This window comes from Syzygium oleosum, unplaced genomic scaffold, assembly GCF_021117445.2.
Source record: "Syzygium oleosum isolate NSW1041296 unplaced genomic scaffold, Sole_v2.1 Sole_v2.07, whole genome shotgun sequence".
NCBI classification, from domain to species: Eukaryota; Viridiplantae; Streptophyta; class Magnoliopsida; order Myrtales; family Myrtaceae; genus Syzygium; species Syzygium oleosum.
In genome coordinates, this window is record NW_026607491.1 from 6441717 (window position 1) to 6462204 (window position 20488).

Genomic DNA, 20488 nt, shown 5'->3' on the forward strand with positions numbered 1-20488 from the left:
CTTATGTAGGGTCGCGATTGAAAGGGAATGTTTGGCAGTTCTTAGATGACTATGTCATCGACTGACTTGCTGCGCTTGTCTAGTACATTGAAATGGACAAGGGTGGTCCTTAAAATTTTTATTTTTTTAGCGGTAATAGTCAATGTAATTTTGGAACTTTTTTCTTTTTGTGTCGATCTAGGTTTGGACTTTTCGAAATTTGTTTCGTGAAGTCCTTCCGTTTAGTATAAGGCCACTGGACCTAATCAACGGGTGAAACCTGCCTATGGCTGGATTTCTTACGTCGTTAGTCAGGCCTTGGCAAAAAGTTCCGGTGGGCAGCCCACCCACGTATTTATTAAAAGATTTATAATTTCGTTATATTAATAATTTTCTTTGACATATAACAATTTATATACACTTACAAAATAAAAACAAACCCAAATTTATAACGTAGGATAGAAAAACAAGCACCGCGCTCTGAAGTTATTTTTCATTTGCTTTTCGTTTTTCTTCCGTTTTTCGTTGAAACTTTGAAAAATTAAAAGGTGGCCAACCCATATTTTTGATGAGGTTTATTGGAGTGCCCTTACAATTCATCTGATAGCACTAAAATGTATTGTAATCTTCGTAAGCATTGCTGCTTGAATAAAATGAAAGTTGAGATTGCTCGTTACATAGCTGGTTGCTCGACTTTTCGACAGATTAAGGCATAACATTAGAAATTTGGCAGTATGTTAAAGTCACTGTTGATTCTAGAATGGAAATAGCAACATGTGATGACAGTCTTTGGGTGCGTTTGGTTTGGCTTTGCAAATGAGCATTGGTAATCTGCAAATGCCTTTAACTTAAAGCCCATCGGGGAAATGCAAATTGCATTTGGTAAAAAAATCATTTATAAAGCTATTTTGGCTCAAGTAGTGTTTGGCAAATTTTTTTTTTTTGTGAAATGCCTTTTGGTTTATTTTTATCATTCAAAAAAGCAAACCCTTCGCCAAAGCTAGCGAAGGGCTACGGCAGCCGGCGAGCTAGATTTGACGCCGGTGGCCGTTGTCTGATGTTGTGTGACCCCCGACGAGGGTCACGCAACCCCAGGCGGCCCTCGTCGGGTCGCTCGACTCTAGGCGGCCGTTGCCGATGTCGCGCGACCCCAGATAGCCCTCATAACCGTTGTTGGGGTCATGCAACATTGCCGGCCCCTCACTGGCCTTTTATGGTCCCGATTTGGCCTCGTCGGCTTTGGCCGACAATCTTTGTGCAAAGAAGATGAATAGTAACAATGAGGGGCAAAACTGAAAATTTAAATAATTAGTGATGATAGTTTTGGAAGAAAAAAATTAGTTCCAACAATTGGCCAAATGCTAAAAGCCCAAAGCTAGTAGCTTTTAGCTTTCAGCTTTCCCAATGCTGACTTTGACTTAAAACCTCCTTAGGCATTTTCCCAAGGGATTTTGGAGGGCAAAAGCCCCTTGGGAAAGCTGAGCCAAATGGGGCCTTTGTACATGGATTTGCAATGACATCAAAGCAACATGATTCAATTCAAGTGATTGTATGGTCACATGGGGAACCCATTTCTATCACATTTAACTGAGATTCTTGCTGCACTATCAAATTTCTAGGAAAGCTAGTCTGCAAATGGCAGCGAGTGGATCGCTTTAAAGTGAGAATTTATGTTCAAAAGCCATTTTTGTTTGCGTCCTGATTGAGAAAGTCAGATAAACTGCTTCTGCTTATTCCTTATATTAATAGAGTTGCCGCACCGATCCGATCTCAAGATTTGGCTTCCTGGAAAGGATGGGTCATCACTTTAACTGTCGATCCACACACACGCATTCTAATCAAACTGAACTTTCAGCATTCACCCGGATAGTAAGAAAGCTTCCCAGCCGAAGGTGGCCATTCTACAGGAACGAACTCAATTCAACGGTACACTTCTAAACACAACCTCGGCGCATTATTGTTACATTTATTTAAGAATCTCGGCCCTCGTTTTCACCCTTTATCTGTATCTTTGGATCAGGCCCTCTCCATTGAGTTACTAAACCCAACCCTCTTAAAATATCAAACTCAGCCCAGGCCTTTTAAAATTGAGTCAAGCCCAAACCTATTTAAGCTAAATCAAACCCAAACCCAAACCCAAACCTCTTTAAACTAAATTAAACCTACTTGCACTAATCCAACACTGAAGCCCTAGTCTATAATTTTCTTTCCTTTTATTTGCGGAAGAATTGGCCAGAAGAGACGCTTACGATGCCAAAGTTTTATATTCTCTTTATTTTGCTTTATCACCTTCCGAATGTAATCGTATTTCTACATATACTTCAGGCCAAAGAAATTTGGAACAAACTCCAAGTGACTTTCGAAGGAGCTGATAGAGTCAAGGAGATGAAGATGAACACACCTATGAGAAAGTATGAAACCTCCAAGATGAAGTCTTCCGAAACTGTCACGGAGATGAATACGAGTTACACCAAAATTGTAATGGTCTTGCCTATCAAGGAAAGACATTTACCAACGAAGAAAACGTGAACAAAATACTAAAGCACTTTCGAATGAATGAAATCACTTATTCGAGAAACTCTAAGGATGATGCCTTTGTCAGTGGACGAACTGATTGGAACCTTAATGGCTTATGAAGCTGAACAACAAGATGAATGTGATCAGAAAGGCTCAAAGTTATTGCATTAAGCTGACACTTGTGATGCAGATATGGAAGTTTGGCTTCCCGAACAATCAGTTCATATAGTGATTGGGTTCAAGCAATGAGCATAGTTCTTTAACGGGCATTGAGCTGCCAACTAGCCTTTGACATTAAAAATATTACCTCCCATTTCTTACCAAGTACTAACAATGGGGCGATGGGATCCCACTAGCCTCTAGATGAAAACCCAGGCCCATGCATCTTGAAATGGTCAATTTGAATACCACATAGGGTAATTCGAGAAAAACAGAGTCTTTAGTTTAGATACGGCGCATTCCATGTTCACATAAAAAAGTCTTTCACTCAGGTAAATTATAGCGAATGATGCAGGGATTTAAGAATGTGCTGTTGGGTCCATGTGTACGGTAAGCCACAAAGAGGCCAATTAGCATCATCAGATGCTAAGCTTGGGACGGAAATCAGAGCCGATGAGTGGTGCCGTGAGTTCGTCCAAGCACGCCATTCGGATACGTTCAGGCGTTGCCGGGTTGTCCAGAGGAAACCAATCGGTGATCCCCGCATCGGCTCTTGCAGCAATGATGGCATCTTTGATGGCCAAGAAGACGGATGAGGCTAGGAAAAATGGAGGCTCGCCGACGGCTTTGGATGAATGAATGGCCTTCACGTTGGGATGACCCTGTTCAGAACAGAAAACTCATGTTCCCAGTCAACCTATATGCGATCACATCAAGGCATGGGATAATATCTCTAATAGAAAGCAGACGGAGTAAGTGCCGAGTTGGTGTCCTAACGCAGATCGAAGTATAACTTGTGTCGGTATCGAAGTCATACCTTCAGAAGCGAGACACTGAATTTCAGAGGTACATCATTTACAGATGGAAGCTTATAGCTTCCAGGTCCGCACGTGTATAAGCATCCGGGCGGGATCCACTTATGAGCGGCATCGCCCCTCTTTATTTCTTCTAGCGCTACCCAACCCAGACCTTGCATAAACGCTCCTTCAATCTGCAGAAAAGAGAGATTTGAGGTCATTTCTGCAGTAATGCACGTGTTATGGCCTAAGCAGCATAGTTTCCTTCATCAATCCAACCACAAGGAAACCTTCTCCCTCAACTCACACTCCCTTCCTCTTCACTAAAGCAAAGTAAAGCATGAGAGTAGCAAAAAATTTGCATGGACTAGGTTTCTGTTGAAGTCTAGAATCCATCTCTAACGATAGGAAATGGTAACCAACACGGAGTTCATGCTAAAAAGTTGGATTTAATCTCCTCCCAAGGCTTACCTACAGCATATCTATCGTATGTTTTAGTTCTATCAATTGCAAGTAAAAGCTCCAAATGCAAGTACCTGTCCAACATCAATGGCCGGGTTCAGGGAATATCCGAGATCTAAGAAGATGTTTGCATCTCTCGTTTGAAAATCTCCAGTCAAAGTGTCGATTTCTACCTCAGCGAATGCAGCACCGTACGTGTAGTAAGTAAAAAGAGTTCCCTTTCCAGTGTTCCAGTCAAATCCTACCTCAGGTACGATGTGAAATCCGTGAGCAGACAGATCTATCCTCTCTAGATAGCATGCAACAGCCAGCTGGAAAAAACAAAGAGAAAAGTTTAATAAGGCATATAAGATCCTCAACATTCATAATGAACATCATCTGAATTATTAGGCGTGAAAAGCTCTTGGTAAAACCCTTAGTGGTACCTAAGCTTCATTAAGATTCAGAGAGTAAGTCCATCAATAACTTGAACTCTGCTTTATGCAGTCCCAAGTTCACAGGTAAATGTCATCATGGTGGTGATGAAGTGGCCCAAGAGGCTATGCTGGACAGGCATTCACTAGCAGTACCAGATGCTGGGATGAAAAGCCCAATGCATGAAATCTCAAGTGCAGCAGTATTCGGCTTCCTCCATTGTATATAATACAAGACTCGATTTCTTAAAGAATATTACTTAGGAGCTATGATCAGGGTAGCTTTACGTAATTTTGAACAAATTACTCAGTAAAATATTGGAAAAGCTTAAGTGGACAAAGACATGCAGAATCTAATAAGCAAACAGCTTTTAGCGGCATCAAGTCTATTCAAACTTGTGATTCAGACCAAATAATAAAGTGAAATAGCAGATTGAGTCAAACTATAGTGGTTAAGAAACTTATATAGAGGAGTTCTTACATATTAAGTTCGGCACTTGTACATGTTAATATGATTTTCACATGATAATCTCGGCACAATGAATATACCTCAGCAAAAGAACTGAAATTCTTCTGTGAAGCGATTGGCGCCATGCGTGCCTTTAACTGCTCACATGCATTCAAAACTGCAGCACCATACAGATCAGAACTTGCAGATGCGGCTGTCGGTGATGCATTGGGAACCTATATCACAAAGATTAATACTAGATTACAACAAGGCATTGCAGAATATACTGTTGGAAGGACTATTGTTGAAAAAATTATCTAGGAATAGTGGCATGGATGAATTTACTAACAGTGACCTGTACTCATATCTACTAGACAAAGTATCTTATGTAATGAGCTGCACAATTTAAGTCCAAAATTCTCCTAAAAAGCAAGCATCAATGAATTAAATATCCTTACTCCAAAAGGAATAATAGAATATTTCCTCGAATTTGTTTCTGAAAATTGGCTGTCAAAAGTTTTTCTATTTGGATTTGTCTTAGGTCTAATTCTTGTTACTTTAGCTGGAGTATTTGTTGTTCCTGCATATTTACGATACAGACATGGTGATCAGTTGGACCTTCAATTGATAAACATTATCATTATTATTTTGAGATAATTGTTGGGGACTCGAAGGGCAAATATGCGACCATGATCTTGCCCAGTGGAGAAGGCTTCATCCAGTACTGGAGCAATGATTTGAGCGACATGTCTAACAGTAAGATTAACTTCGCAACACACCTCGCCCCTCTTCCTCAGAGGGAGAGAGAGAGAGAGAGAGAGAGAGAGAGAGCTTTATGGTGTCTAAGGCTAGGGTTCACACAAGGTCCAGCAAGAATATTGACATTTGGCTTCCTGAACATCATAATGATATTCTTTCGCTTATTTCTTAAGCTGCATTACTACCTTGTCAGTACTGGTTTCTGATACGAAGACGGAAGAGAGAGGAATGTTGAAGGAAGACGCAGCAACTTGGGCAACTTTTGTATGCAAACCTTGACCCATCTCCACACCACCATGTGTGACCAAAACAGTCCCATCTGTATAAATATGAACAAGTGCAGCTGCCTAAAGAAACAAAAGAAATTGCGATAAAAGTCAACAGGAAGAAAGAACAAGATCAAGAGTGGAAACAAATTCTTTTACTGCCCAAGGAAAAAGACATAGAGACAACAATGAGCAAGGTAATGATAAAGTGACCTGGAAATTGTTCTAGAGGAGCATATGCTATCCCATACCGCACAAACAGAAAAAATAAAAAGTAGAAAATCTTGGCGAGACCACTAATAGTTGCCATAACCTGCTCAAAAGAAAGAAGAAAACATTGAGATATCCAATATTTGAATACCTGATTCAGAAATTTTAACGTGAAAGGCATGCCAAATTTTCCTGGAATCATGGCAACTCCACGCTTCTTCCATCGATTTTGACGATTGAATTGGTCAGCTTCTTCACGAGCTTTCGAAAAGTTGCAAGACTCTTTCAGTGCATTCCAGAGAGGTTCTAGCGTACAGTGCTGAAGTCGTTGTCCATAGTGCGTTAACGATCCATCACCTTGAAAGTTAATTTCCTATAGGGGAAATTCAATTTGAGAGTAATTAAAAAGAAAGCTTAGAGAAAATAACCAGGAAATGAGTAAATTGAGGAACAACGGTATAAATTACCCTCATCTCTTCAGGGCTCTTCTTAAGCTCCACCGCTATCCTCTGGATCCAGTTTTCAGCTATAAGCATACCCTGTGGACCGCCGAAACCTCGAAATGCTGTGTTACTAGGCAGATTAGTGAAGCAAACCCTTCCCTTAATCCTTATATTTGGTATCTCATACACATTATCCGAATGAATCATGGCATGCTCAAGGACAGCGAGAGACAGATCCACAGAATTCCCAGCATTATTGTAAAGTTCGAGATCTAGTGCCAGCATCTTTCCCTCCTTCGTAAATCCTACCTGTATCAAGTAATTTAACTCGTCACCGTGCTGGGCGCAGGGATATATTTTCCCTAAGCACACTCAACATGCTGTAATGCCACAAGCCACGGCACTAATATCCAGATTCAGAATGTAAAAACAACTTTACCTGTTGAACGGTTTCTATACTATTTAATGCTGATCTTTGAAGCATAAAAAGGGAAGAAAATAGAGTTCCGCTATTAATAGTCGAATTCAACAGCAACTGAATCAAGTGGAAGAAACTAACTACATTTTGCAGAAATGGAAACAAAAAACAAGCTAAGTAGTAACATGTCACCTTATATTTTCCGAGGAAGCTATGGCGCTGCCCGGTTATCATCATGTCTACATCCCTATCTAATGTGAGTTTCACTGGTCTATTTAAGAGATATGATGGGACAGAAGCTGCAGCAGAAAAGGTCCCTGCCCTTGTTTCTTTTCCTCCAAATCCACCACCAAGTCGCTTAGTTCTACAGACGACTTTTGACATTGGCAGACCGAGCACGTCGGAAACATACATCTGGTTCCTCTGAGGGTGCTGCAGAGGAAGAATACTATCATGGTACTATTTACAAAGTCAAGTCTTGGAATCAATTTTCCGTTTACAAAAGAACAAAGGGTAATTAGGACATACATATAAATCTCTCAAAACAGGTACGAAATATACTCAAACTTAGCAACTGAGTTCAAAGCAACAATTCCGTCCAAAACCCTAATCATATCACAAGATAGACTGATATATATACAAGTTCAGCGAATAAAGAATCTAGCGTCCAAATACTTCTTTCTAGTTTCATTACAAACTGCCACACTATGGATCTGGCTAAATCTAATCCCACAGCAACCCACCACAACTGACTTCAGTTATCAAGCAAGTTGTGCTATTCACACTTGGCAACTCAATCTGACTGCAGACAATTCAATATAAAGAGTAGATACGAATGTTGGTCAAAGGCCTCACTCACTTGAGTGGAGGAAATCATATGGACTTCATTTCCACCATCCACTGTCCATATCAAGGTGCTCTGTGGCTCCAAGTAAAAATGTTCCTGACCTCCCACTTGAACCTCCCCCTTTATAACTTTGCAACATTCGCCTGACTGAAAGCAGAGATCCACATCACCTTTTCCCAATAACTTCTCTGTGTTAGGATGAAAACTCTTAGCTTTGATGGCATCTTCTATTGAAAAAATAGCTGGAAGTTCTTCATACTCAACGTGAACCTTTCTTGCCGCTAGTTTCGCATTCTCTTGTGTATCAGCAACAACTACCCCAATAACCTGTGACAAATTTATGGAAATAAGAAGACTTAACATGCAAAGGAGTAAGGAAGAGTAAAAAACTGTAAAAACATTTCCTTGTCTAGTGGTTGACTCTTAGATTTTCAATATGAGGGTCCCAGTTTAAGTTATAAGTTCAATTTGTTCAGAGGAGTCCAAAGCACTTGTAAAACATACAAGGACTAACTGCTATGATATACCTGGCCAACGCAAGTGACAAATTCTGAAGCATATAGCTCCTCATCATAAATAACACCGATCTTGTTTTTTCCTGGGACGTCTTTTGCAAGAAATATGCCAGCAAATCCAGGAGAAGATTTTGCTCCTGAAGCATCTACTGAAATTATACGGGCATGAGGTTTTCTGCTTAGCACTAATGCAGCATTCAGGCCGTTAGGTGGCAAGGGTGTGTCATCAGCATAGTGTGCCTCACCTGTAACCTGAAGAAATAATAACAGATAAGAGTGTGAAACAGTTATTCTCAGCATATGGAAAAAAGCAACTGATAGGAAATCAAAATTTACAGATCACATCACAGTGATATCTTCACCGCACATCAATATAAAAGGTAAGATGAAAAACCTCTGCCCGCTCAATAACCAATTGACACAATAGTTTTTAGGCACATCAGTCAGGACTTTGTGCAATATTAGCGTACTAAATAAATCAGAGAATTTGCAGCAGGATAAATTCACAAAATCAAGAAACAAAGATGTCATGCCTCGAAAACAAAACATAATTGCAAAGAAGGAAATAGAAAAAGGAAATAAGGAAGAGTTACAGATATTCATAGAAGAATGCAAAACAGGTATCCCCTGAAATCAGAATTTGGCCATCCTTCATGAGCTGACTTAAATATTATCTGGTGATATACTCATGTGAAGTAAACAAAAAATAGTTGGAATTTTGAGTTGAACAAGCATCAGGAATTGTAGTCAGGTGATCTGTTACTGCTTAAAATTGGTCACATCAATATGGGAAGCGAAGAAGACTAAATGAACCTTCTGGCTTTATATAGATTTGTCGAAGCCAAATAGATGTCTAAAGTTTATGACCCCAATTTTGTGAGACAAATGCAGCCATTTCATGCATTCTTGCGTGTGCATATCTTTATTAAAACATGTTTGTAGACCACAAATTCATAGTATCGGATGAAAGAAAGGTGCAACCGAATGCTTGATTTGATGGAAATCATGAAAACTAAAATTGATTTTGAGGAGAGTAGCATTAAGTTCCATGATGTAAATGAAAATATGCATTGGCACCCATGCAAAAGATGCAAGAGTCTCACTGCGTTAGATTCCTAGACGTAGTACAGATACCTGTAGCCGTGCGGAAAGGTGGACCTCAGGAGATCCCACGGCAGTCCCATGCTTTACAATTTCGTAATCCTGACGTCCAATAACAGATGGTCTTTCAATTGGCTTTATGGCCGATAACTGCGACAATGGTATCTCTTCATTGATAATTCTCATCTCATCCAACTCCTGAGAAACCCCAAGGAAAAACTTAAAAAAGAAACTAAGTGTTAGAGACCTTCGAAACTCAACCATCCCACCAGGAGCATCTTCCTTGATAATTATGTCACTCCTCAAAACTTTCAAAGCTCCTTGCAAAAGCTCCTGATTCCAAGTCTTTCCAATCAAGTACTCCTTCGTTTGCCTTGCAGCAATAGATAAGGGAGCCACTCCACCATAAACAATTGAGGCATCTGCAACAACCAGATGATCATCTTTTTTCTCAAGAAAAACACGCATTCCAGCATTTACAATAGCAATATCATCATCCCTCCTGTGGGCTTGCTTAAACTCTTTTACATACTCCAACCTTCTGCTCCATGGCAAAAACACTGAGAGCAGAATCTCTCCACTTGCAAGGTCCACCTTCCGATAACCTAGAAAGAAATTCTCGGCTGAAACAATTCTAATGCTTCCTTTGACATCAATAACTCGAAATTTCGCTCTAGAAGCCATCCATAGAGGGTTCAAGTCTGATATTGGACTAGCAGTACATATGTTTCCACCAACTGAAGCAACATTTTTTATTTGTGTCCCAGCAAACCATTTGAGCTGTTCAATAAAAGCTTTACATGTTGAGGTTTCATGATAAGCTCTTACTGTCACAACCTTTCTGAAAACAGTGAAAAGATCGGACAATCTTACTGCAGTACCGATCTCCACTCCATCATCCTTCACATTCAGCACATTTAATTCAGGAACATGCACAGTAGATATCAGAACTGGGTAATGCATTCTCTTCAGCCTCATCTCAATCCCAACCTCAGTATTACCAACTAGCAGCTTGGCATCTGGATATCTTGATTTTAACTCCAACACCTGTTTAAGTCGCAAGGGTCTGTACCACTTGAGACCATTAGAGCCACTCAAACTCAAATAAGATATCTTCCTCAATAACAACTCAGGAGGAAATATTAGCTCCCTGTCTGTAAACAGATTACCGTCAACCTCACTGTAGGAGATTGCTTCGTATTTTTGTCCACGAGGTATACATTCTCTGGTTGTTTCTGAGTCAACTAGACTTCCTGATCGGCATGAACAAGGTTTACCAGTTGAAGGGCAGACAAAGTTGCTTTCTTCAACAGATGATGAAGACGGCTGAGGACCATATAAGCTATCATCTGTTTTAGCGAAAACACGAAAAGCATCAAGAATCGGTCTGTAGCCTGTACATCGACACAAATTTCCTGAAAGGCATTCGTCAATCTGATCCTCAGAGGGTGGGCTTTGACTTGACCTCAGAAGAGCGTACATAGACATGACAAACCCAGGCGTGCAAAATCCACACTGTGAACCATGAGCACGTGCAAGTGATTCCTGGGGACCAGTATGAAAAGCAGCTTTTCAAACATCCATAGCCAGACTTCCCTTAGGCAAATAGCTGGAGAAAACAAGCTAAAACAAGATCTATGCAAATAAGGTTGAGTGTCCACAAGGTACAAAGAATGATTAAGGATTCTACTCACATGACAATCCATATCCTACTTAACAGTAAAACCGATGCTTTGCCAATTGCGATGTCCTAATAAAATGAATAATGGAGGATAGGTGCAGACTCATTGGGAACGGTGTGTGGTATATGACCAACTAGTTCATCAAGCATGACTAGTAACAACGAATGACAATTTGTGTAGTACCTTCTGTCATTTCCAGATTTTTTCCCATTTTCAAGGAGGTTTCACTTTCATTGAGAACTTAGGAACCAGCATCCTTGTTCAATCACACAACAAAGTCATCAGGAGAATGCCCTACTATATCTTTCACTAAATGAAAGACCCGCAACTTATTGGGAAAATCCTCCATGATGTTTTAAATTTGACAAAATAATCAAAGGCTACTCATACATTTAATGGCTGAGTAAACCAAGTGAGAAATGCACGAGTCAATATGCAGATAATGTCTTCACAATATCGTCTAAAGACGGAGTGCACTGCTCTATCAATGGTGAAGATGTGTTTAGTGAATTGTGTGTTGAAAATGAATATTCTTAAGAAAATATTAAATTTTAAAAAGGAGGTTTCTAAATTAAAACAGCGGAATATTTTGAAAGAAGAAAAGATTGACGAGTTGGAAAATGAAATTTCCGTTATCAAGGTAGATGAGGATGTTTTGCAAAATGAAAATGATTCCTGTAAGGAAGAATTTTTCAATGTTTGCGAGAAATTCTCTTTTGGATCGAGAACGCTAGAGCATGCTCTTTCCATCCAAATTCCTTATTATAACAAATATGGTCTTGGTTTTGAAAAGAAAAGTGAGATAAAAAAAATGATTTCCCGAAGGTCAAGGAGAGATTAAGGCATAGACCTTCAAAACAGTTTTACAAAATTCATTTTATAAAGCAATTTGTTAGATCGATTGGCTCGAACTGTGGTGAATCTAATCACTATGAGCAAGAATGTCCACTTGATTGGAAGAAATCCAAGATAATCAATTGGAGTTTGGATGCTTCCTCTAACGAAAATGGACCAAAGAAAAGATGAGATTGCTCTTCTTGTAGGAAATAAAAAAAAGAGAGAATTATGTAAGGAAATGTATGTTTTTAAATTTTCAATTCGCTTTGATTGTGTACTTTAACTATATACAAATTCTCATTGTGCTTGACAATTTATATCACCATGTTGTGCTTTGTTTAATTCAGACTTTATATGACGTGTTCTATAATTTCACATGGTTGGTCATGCCGTAATATCTTTTTAGTAATAAAAGTCTGATATAGTTTGGTGACTTGGTCGGTCCCTATGAAGCGGAATTAAATTAAAGAGAATGATTGATATCTTGTTTAGGAAAGAAATATGATTAGACTGTTAATCAAGGTTCTTATATTCTCTCTAATTTTGTCATGCGCTGCAAAGTGAGAGTACTTTTTAAGAAGGGAATTTCATTTGGTTATGCATATCTTTAACTGCTCTATTACGATGAGTTGGGAAAGAATCCTTGGACTTCTATGAAGTATTCCTTATTTTGCTTCTAACGTAAAGGTTAGGATACAAACGCATGGATACCAAAATGGAAATGAGTTTGGTGCAGGCAATTGTACAAAGGAAACATGATTGTAAATCTACGTAGATCATGATGTAATCTAAGTAAAATCTCAAGCAAAGACCGAGAAGGATCATATTTAAATCAATGGAGTACGAATTATAATATTGGCAAGTTTGATATGCAAATCGAAGGAAGTTTGTTGAATATATGCGGAAGTTGCGATAAATGCACTGGTAGGAGATGTGATAGAGGCAGAAATCTGTGATAGAAGCAACGGACAAGTTGGTAAATGGAGAAAAGTTTTAGAACTCGATGAAAGCTATTTGCAAAACTGTCATGGTGACAAGGGGAGTAAAAGAAAGAAATGAAAAGCAAAAGGAGGAAAAATGCAACAGAAATGGAAAGAAAATCATGATCATCTCAAGGAAGCAACAAATTACGGGGGAAATCAAGTATGGGCAAATCTTGGTCTAAGCGGAATCACAATAATAGATGCATGCATCTATCTCTTATCTCTGTACTTATTTTTCTCTAACTGTTTGATAGAAGCACTGCACTTGACGTCATTAGCTTATCTTTGTATATATCAAACTGTTCCTGCATATATCACCTTGGTTCTATTTATTCTGAAAAAATTTATCAAATTTAGGGTCCGTTCGTTTGGTGAAAAATATTCTCCCGGAAAATATTTTCCGGGTTTTCCGGTGTTCGGGGGGCGGAAAACGTTTTCCGTGGGAAAATATTTTCCTTCCCCCCTCACAAAATAGCCTAAGTCTACGGAAAATGACTTCCGCTTCTTCAAAAGCAGAAATCATTTTCCGGAGCTTCTTCGGGTGCGCATGAATACCATTCTGTACCCGGGAACTATTTCTGAACAGAAATGATTTTTTTTTTATTCTGTGCCCGGAAATAATTTCTGAGTATTTGAAGGCGTTTGATAAACTGACCAAAATTTCTATTCCTAGAGTAGAAAAAAACAGAAATGCGTTTGGTAACTACACAAAATTTCTGTTCCCAAATAATATTTTAATAATATTTTGAATTGTTTAATTTTTTTTTTCTTTCTACCCATTTTCTTCTTTGGCCATGGTCGGTCGCCGGCGACCGGCCACAGCCCAGGGCCGGCGAGGGCGTCACGGCCCTCACCGGCGAGGGCGACCCTCACCTCCGCCGGCGGCCGGCGAGGGCGTCACGGCCCTCACCGGCGAGGGCGACCCTCGCCTCCGCCGGCGGCCGGCGAGGGCCGTGACGCCCTCGCCGGCCCTGGACTGTGGCCGGTTGCCAGCGGCCAGCCCAGCCCAGGGAAGAACAACACAAAAATAAGAAAAGAAAAAAAAGAAAAAGAAGAAAAAAAATCGATTCTCAAAATTGTGCCGAGAAACAAGAAGCAACTTTTTTTTACTTCTTGTTTCTCTTCCAAAAGTGTTCCTCGGCACAAATTTTTGAAAACATGTGCCCGGGAACAAAAAGTTTACCAAACGCATTTCTGTTCCCAAACTATTTCTGGGAACAAAAGAACAGAAATTTTCACTGTTTGGTACGTTGCCAAACGGGCCCTTCTTCTTCTTCTTCACTAAGGTCGCCGCCGGCCGCCGCCGTTCCGGTCGCAGCCGCGCCGCCGCCGGACGTTGGTCGTCCGTCGCCAGCCCGCCGCCCGGACGCCGCCGCCGGTCGCCGGCCGCCGCCGGACGCCGCCGCCCTGTCGCCCGGCCCGCCGCCGGCCGCCGCCGCTCGCCGGCGCCCGCCGAGACGCCGGCCGCCGCCGGTCGCCCGGCGCGCCGCCAGGACCGCCCGGCCGCCGCCAGTCGCCCGGCCGCCGCGGCCGCCGGCCGCCGCCGTCGCCGGCCGCCGCCGGACGCCGGCCGCCGCCCGGTAGCCGGCCGCCGCCGGACGCCGCCGCGGTCGCCGGCCGCCGCCGGACGCCGCGCCGGACGCCGCCGCCGTCGCGCCCGCCGCCGCCGGGCGCCGCCGCCGGCCGCCGCCAGGCGCGCCGCCGCGGTCGCCGGCCGCCGCCGGACGCCGCGCGCGGACGCCGCTGCGGCCGCCGGGCCGCCGCCGGACGCGCCGCCGGACGCCGGATGCGGACGTTGGCCGCCGTCGGTCGCTGGCCGCCACCGCCGGTTGCCGGCGAAAAATATTTTCCGAAACTTTTTCATATTGGTCGCCGAACACCGGAAAATTATGTTCCGGGAAAACATTTTCCAGGAAAATGACTTCTGGGAAAATATTTTCCAAAAGGAGAATATTTTCCACCAAACGAACGGAGCCTTAGTTTCACCCCTCCTCTAGGTTGCATATCTAGCCATAACACCACTGAGTGATTGGTAACTTAAGACGACAGTAGTGCCAACAAATGTTGTATCAGTTCTCCTGTAATTTTTTTGAAGAAATTATCAATGAATGGTTTTATGTTGACTCACAGAGACAAACCCTCACTTCAGAAGATATATCCGATCCTTAAAATAGATTCCACAGATTGAGAAGCACCTGGAAATGCATTTGGACCTCTCATAACTTTTAAGGACAGTTCATCATAAGGAGAGCAGCAAAACTAGTCTATTCATCCTCGGTGGATCCCCAAAATAATGACATATACTAGCAGAAAAGGACTATATTAGGATAGAATCTCCTTTCATATGAGACCAACCAAGACACCAATAGCGCAAAGAGGAAAAACGGCATGCTTGGTGCGAAACAAAGAATAAAATGATGGATAAATTACTTGAACTGGGTGCAGGCCATGCACTCGATTTCCAATTCCCTCCACTGTGATCACATGCATTCCCTCGACAGCATATAACGGAGCCAAGCACGCATTGATGGCATAATGGCTGTAAGAAGTAGACGAATGACTCAGTAATTTTGAGTACGGACAGAACTCTAAACTCATCAGAGAGAGAGAGAGAGAGATAGGGTGAGAGAGCCACACACCTACATTTCTTCATGCTATGATTGTAATGAGACACCATCACCGTGCATGCCCCGCAACCACCTTCACCACAGCCGAGCTTCGTCCCTGTCAGACCTATGTCTATAATAACAAGGAAAAATCTCAATAAAATCGACTTTAAACAAAAGTTCAGAAGCAATGGACAATGTAAACAACACCACAGTGACAGCCCAAATAGTACTAGAGAATAAAGCAACCGCCTTTGATGCCGATTTTCTGCACATATTTTGCTATAAGTATTTCATAAACAAGCGGTCAAAGCACAGAAGCCTCTAGATTCTTTCAAAATGGCCAGCACTCAATTCCAACAGTCCCCACTGCATTTCTTACATCTATATGAAGAGACAATCTGCAAATGATATATTTCACGTAGCTGTTACTTCATCTACGAAATCGAGCTTATAATTTCAATGTATTTCTCAGCACAAACTAAGTTCATAAATGTTCATCCACCAACCGACATGCTCACATAGAATTCATATTATAGAAGAGCAGTCCGCTCGTCAGATTTAAGTCTGCATGCAGCACATATATCAATCGTCACTGTCACTCTGATCTTGCCGCAAAGCAGTATATTTTTCAGCTTTCATCAATCAGTTCATGTGAAGACACGAGACGTCGATATAAGAGGCCGACGTTAACCGTACGTCGAAGATACTCGAGGAGCGTCACGTGAGCCAGTCCATCCGGCAAAACCTTCCGCGATCCATTCACGTACAGAATCGCCTCCTTCGAGGCCTCCTCTTCAATCTGCTCCAATTCGTCCTCGCTCTTCAACGATCCCATAACTTAAGCACTCGTCGCTGAAGCTCGCGATTGCTCCGCTCCGATCGAAAATAATGACTTGGACAGAGCGACGAATGGTTGGGTATAATTTTAATGGAGACCCACGATGATTGATGACTTTGAAAATGGAACTCTAGAATCCAAGGACTATTATATGTTGCCATAAAAGGAAATGATAAATTATAAGTATCACTAAATCACTTTCCCTTTTTTTTGTACATAATTATGATTTCGTGTCCTAAAGAGGTATTTTACAAGAGTTTATGAAAATATGTCTAAGCATGGTAAAGGAACTTTCCTAATTCAAGTAAATTTCCTATTTTGAATAGATTTCCTAATTATGATTTCGTGTCATAAAGAGTATTTTACAAGAGGTTTTTGAATTATGTCCAAGCATGGTGAGAAAAGTTTCCTAATTCAAGTAAGTTTCCTATTTTGAATAGATTTCCTAGTTGAAGAGGGTTTTAAAAAAAAGAAGTTTCCTTTTTTAGATCAAATTCTTGTTATATTTAAGATATATATATTTTTTGTGAAGAGCATCAAAGATGAGCTTTTGCTTGTGAATTACGTCCCAAGTGTTTGAGGTCATGAAAATTTTGTATTAAGATTTTGTGAATTCCTTCATGAGATTGAGATATTATTTCACTTCATAAGGAATTGTGGGGCTAAACACCGTGTGAGTTATTGTGTGTAATTAGAGGTTAGGAAACACTGAAAGTGTTTGAGTGGCTCGAGTGTGGCTGTAATGTTCGTTGTATCGCTTGATCTATAGTGGACTTTTTTGCTACTCTCCCTATGGACGTAGGTCATATCGATCAAACCACGTCACATCGATTGAATCATGCAAATCCGGTGTTTGATCTATTTCTTGTTCTGCCTATTGTATTGTTCGATCGCTTGTTTCCGCAATAATTGGTATGAAACCTAGGTTTGGCTGAGTCGAAACGAACGATGGGAAGGATTTTGATTTCTAGAAAATATAGATTAAGGGTTATCTGTATTATACGAATTTGCATTTGCCCCAATCTGGAAAGAAACCAGAGTTGATGAAGCAAGCTGAAAAGGAATTGCTAGATAGATAAGTGGTAGGTGTTATTCAGTTGACGTTAGCTCATAATGTCGCCTTTAACATCGTAAAAGAGAAAATTACTAGGGGTTTGATGAAGACTGTCGGACATGTACGAAAAGCCCTCTGTGATTACAAAAAGTCTACTTGATGCGATGTCTATCTTATAGATGGGCAAAGGTGCGTCGGTTGCTGGTCATATCAATGAATTCAATGTAGTTGTAAGTCAATTGAGTTCAGTTGAGATTGATTTCGAAGATGAGGTACATGCTTTGATTCTATTATCATAATTGCCTGATAGTTAGAATACTACAATTACTGTTGTAAGTAATTTCTATTCATCAACAAGCTTAATATTTGATGGGGTTCAAGATTTGATTCGAGTGAGGATATCCGTATAAGAGAATTTGGTGAATCTATATATGTTGCTTTAGTAGGTGAAAGTAGAAGAAGAGCTTGTACTTGTGTTAGCAGAAGTAGTATAAACCTAATCAAACATAGTCAGTTTAGGATTAGTGATGCAGTCTGTTAGAATTGTGACAAGAAGGGACATCTTAGAAGGGATTGCCTTAAATTGAAAAACGAGAAGGATAAGGGAATTATAGTTGAGTTTTTTGATGATGGTGCTACTGTAGTTAATAGTAATTCGTAGAGTGTTGATTATGTCTTGTAAGTTACTGAGGATTCGTCGTTTGACAGATGGATTATTGATTTCAATTGTTTCTTTCACGGTACACCAAATAGGAATTGGTTTACTACTTATTAGTGCATAGATAATAGTAAAGTGCTGGGGAACAACGCTGAGTGCAATGTTATGGGTATTGGTGATTGTGGAAAAAGTTGGCTTTCTCTCTCTTCTATTTTTGTTAAGTTACAAAGAAAACACAAGAAGCATATATATAGGCTTAACCTTAAGCCTAGCACAATTACAGAAATAACCCAACTTGTTAACATTATAATAAATAATAAACCCAACACTCCCCCTCAAGTTGGGGAGTACATATCAAAAAGGCCTAACTTATGGCAAATGTATGAAACTCGTCCACGTCGAAGAGGTTTGGTGAAAATGTCGGCTAGTTGTTCCTCAGATCGTGTGTGCACCAACCGTATATCACCACAATTCACCTTTTCCCGAACAAAGTGACAATCAATCTCTATATGCTTTGTTCGTTCATGAAACACTGGATTGCTAGCAATGTGAACAGCAGATTGATTATCACAATGAAGAGTAGATGATCCAGTCATAGGTAGTCCAATCTCAGTCAACAACATACGAACCCATTGAAGTTCACTTGTAACATTAGCCATAGCACGATACTCGGCCTCTGCACTAGATCGAGAAACAACAGATTGTTTCTTACGTTTCCATGACACAAGATTGCCACCAACAAAGACACAGTATCCAGAAGTAGACCGACGATCCATAGGGCAACCGGCCCAGTCTGCATCAGAGTATGCTGTCGCCTCCAAAGATTTAGGGTCAGAATAACCAGCTATATGAAGATGACCCCGATTATGGAACACAAGTCCTTGACCTGGAGCTCCCTTCAAATAGCGAACAATGTGTAGAATGGCTTGCCAGTGAGTAGTACGGGGAGAACTCATGAATTGACTCATCACACTAACAGCAAAGGAAATATCTGGACGAGTAATGGTGAGATAATTTAACTTGCCTACTAACCGACGATACTTTTCGGGATCATGAAGAAGCTCTCCGTGTTCATTATCAAGCCTCACCCCGGGGTCCATAGGTGTGTCACTAGGCCTAGCGTCATGCAAGCCCACCTCCTTAAGAATGTCAAGAGTATACTTTTGCTGAGAGAGAGCGATATTGTCATTAGTATAGCCAACCTCTATGCCAAGAAAATATCGAAGACGACTCAAGTCTTTAGTATTAAACTCTCTGTAGAAACTGCTTAAGGCACTGTATACCTTCTACGTCATTCCCAGTAACAATAATATCATCAACGTAAACAAGAAGAATAACACACCCCTTTGAAGATGACATACTAAACACGGAGTGATCCACACTGCACTGATGCATGCCAAAAGTAATAACCGCATCACTAAAGCGGCCAAACCAAGCACGAGGAGATTGCTTAAGTCCATACATGGCTTTTCGCAGCCGGCACACCTTCTCCCCTGAGCAACGAACCCGGGTGGTTGCTCCATATAAACCTCCTCGTGAAGATCACCATGAAGGAATGCATTTTTGACATCAAGCTGATAAAGAGTCCACTTAAACCGGGCAGCCAAAGAAATAATGATACGGACGGAAGAAATTTTGGCCACCGGAGAAAAGGTCTCATCATAGTGGATACCATAAGTTTGAGTATAACCCTTCGCAACAATACGCGCCTTCAAACGCTCAATTGAACCATCGGGACGGTGTTTGACGACAAAGACCCAACGACAACCCACCAATTGTTTGTCAGGAGGCAAAGAGACCAACTCCCAAGTCTTATTATGATGCAATGCAGCCAACTCCTCCTCCATAGCACTAGCCCAACCTGGATGGGCCAAAGCCCCCTGCACACTACTGGGCACAGATACAGATGCAAGAGATGACACAAAGAGAGACATCTGAGAGGTTAAATTATGATAAGATACATAATGAGAAAGAGGATACCGAGACCGAGTACGATGAGCAATAGGAGAATCGGCAGGAGTTGGTGGAAGAGGATCAGAAGCCGGTGCCAGAGGTGGTGGTGGGACGTTTGCTGGTGGAGAGGCACGATCCCAAATAGGGCGAGGACCACGTCTGTAGACTTGAAGTGGAGTTGATCTAGGTAATCCTGGCGGAGCATTAGTAGAAGGAACAAGCGGTGGTTTCGGCTGAGAAGCAGTCGGAGTACACGGCAACGATTGATAAGGTCCAGAAGGTGGCAGAAGATCCATCGTTAATGGCGCCTGAGGAGAAACATTGCCAAAATATGCTTGATCCTCAAAGAAAGTTACATCAACAGAAACATACTCCCGACGGCGAGTAGGACTATAACAGACATATCCCTTTTGAGTACGGGAGTAACCGACAAATATACATTTTTCAGCACGAGGTGATAATTTATCCGATCCAGGAGACAAAGAATGAACGAAACAGACACACCCAAAAATACGAGGATGAACAGACCACAAAGGACGA

General features: G+C 41.3%; 1 protein-coding gene across 1 annotated transcript; it reads right to left on the bottom strand.

Moving 5' to 3' along the window:
* Nucleotides 1-3017: 3017 nt before the first annotated feature.
* On the bottom strand, nt 3018-15370 carry LOC115678044 (xanthine dehydrogenase 1-like). Its single transcript, XM_056312929.1, has 12 exons — nt 15267-15370; nt 9368-10879; nt 8246-8485; nt 7731-8045; nt 7064-7303; nt 6478-6762; nt 6162-6383; nt 5720-5881; nt 4877-5011; nt 3989-4225; nt 3473-3646; nt 3018-3317 (listed from the first exon to the last, which is right to left on the bottom strand). The coding sequence occupies exons 1-12, from the start codon at nt 15324-15326 to the stop codon at nt 3075-3077; spliced, it is 3825 nt and encodes a 1274-aa protein (XP_056168904.1). The 5' UTR covers nt 15327-15370; the 3' UTR covers nt 3018-3074.
* Between the last annotated feature and the right edge of the window lie 5118 nt (nt 15371-20488).

What these genes read in the sequence shown, in the direction of transcription:
- LOC115678044 (XM_056312929.1), bottom strand. Translation starts at nt 15,326, where the DNA reads ATGCATGTGATCACAGTGGAGGGAATTGGAAATCGAGTGCATGGCCTG. An exon ending in ATATGATTTCCTCCACTCAA is followed by an intron (nt 7,304 to 7,730) that starts GTGAGTGAGGCC and finishes CTTCCTCTGCAG; the next exon opens with CACCCTCAGAGGAACCAGAT. An exon ending in GCTTCCTCGGAAAATATAAG is followed by an intron (nt 6,763 to 7,063) that starts GTGACATGTTAC and finishes TACTTGATACAG; the next exon opens with GTAGGATTTACGAAGGAGGG.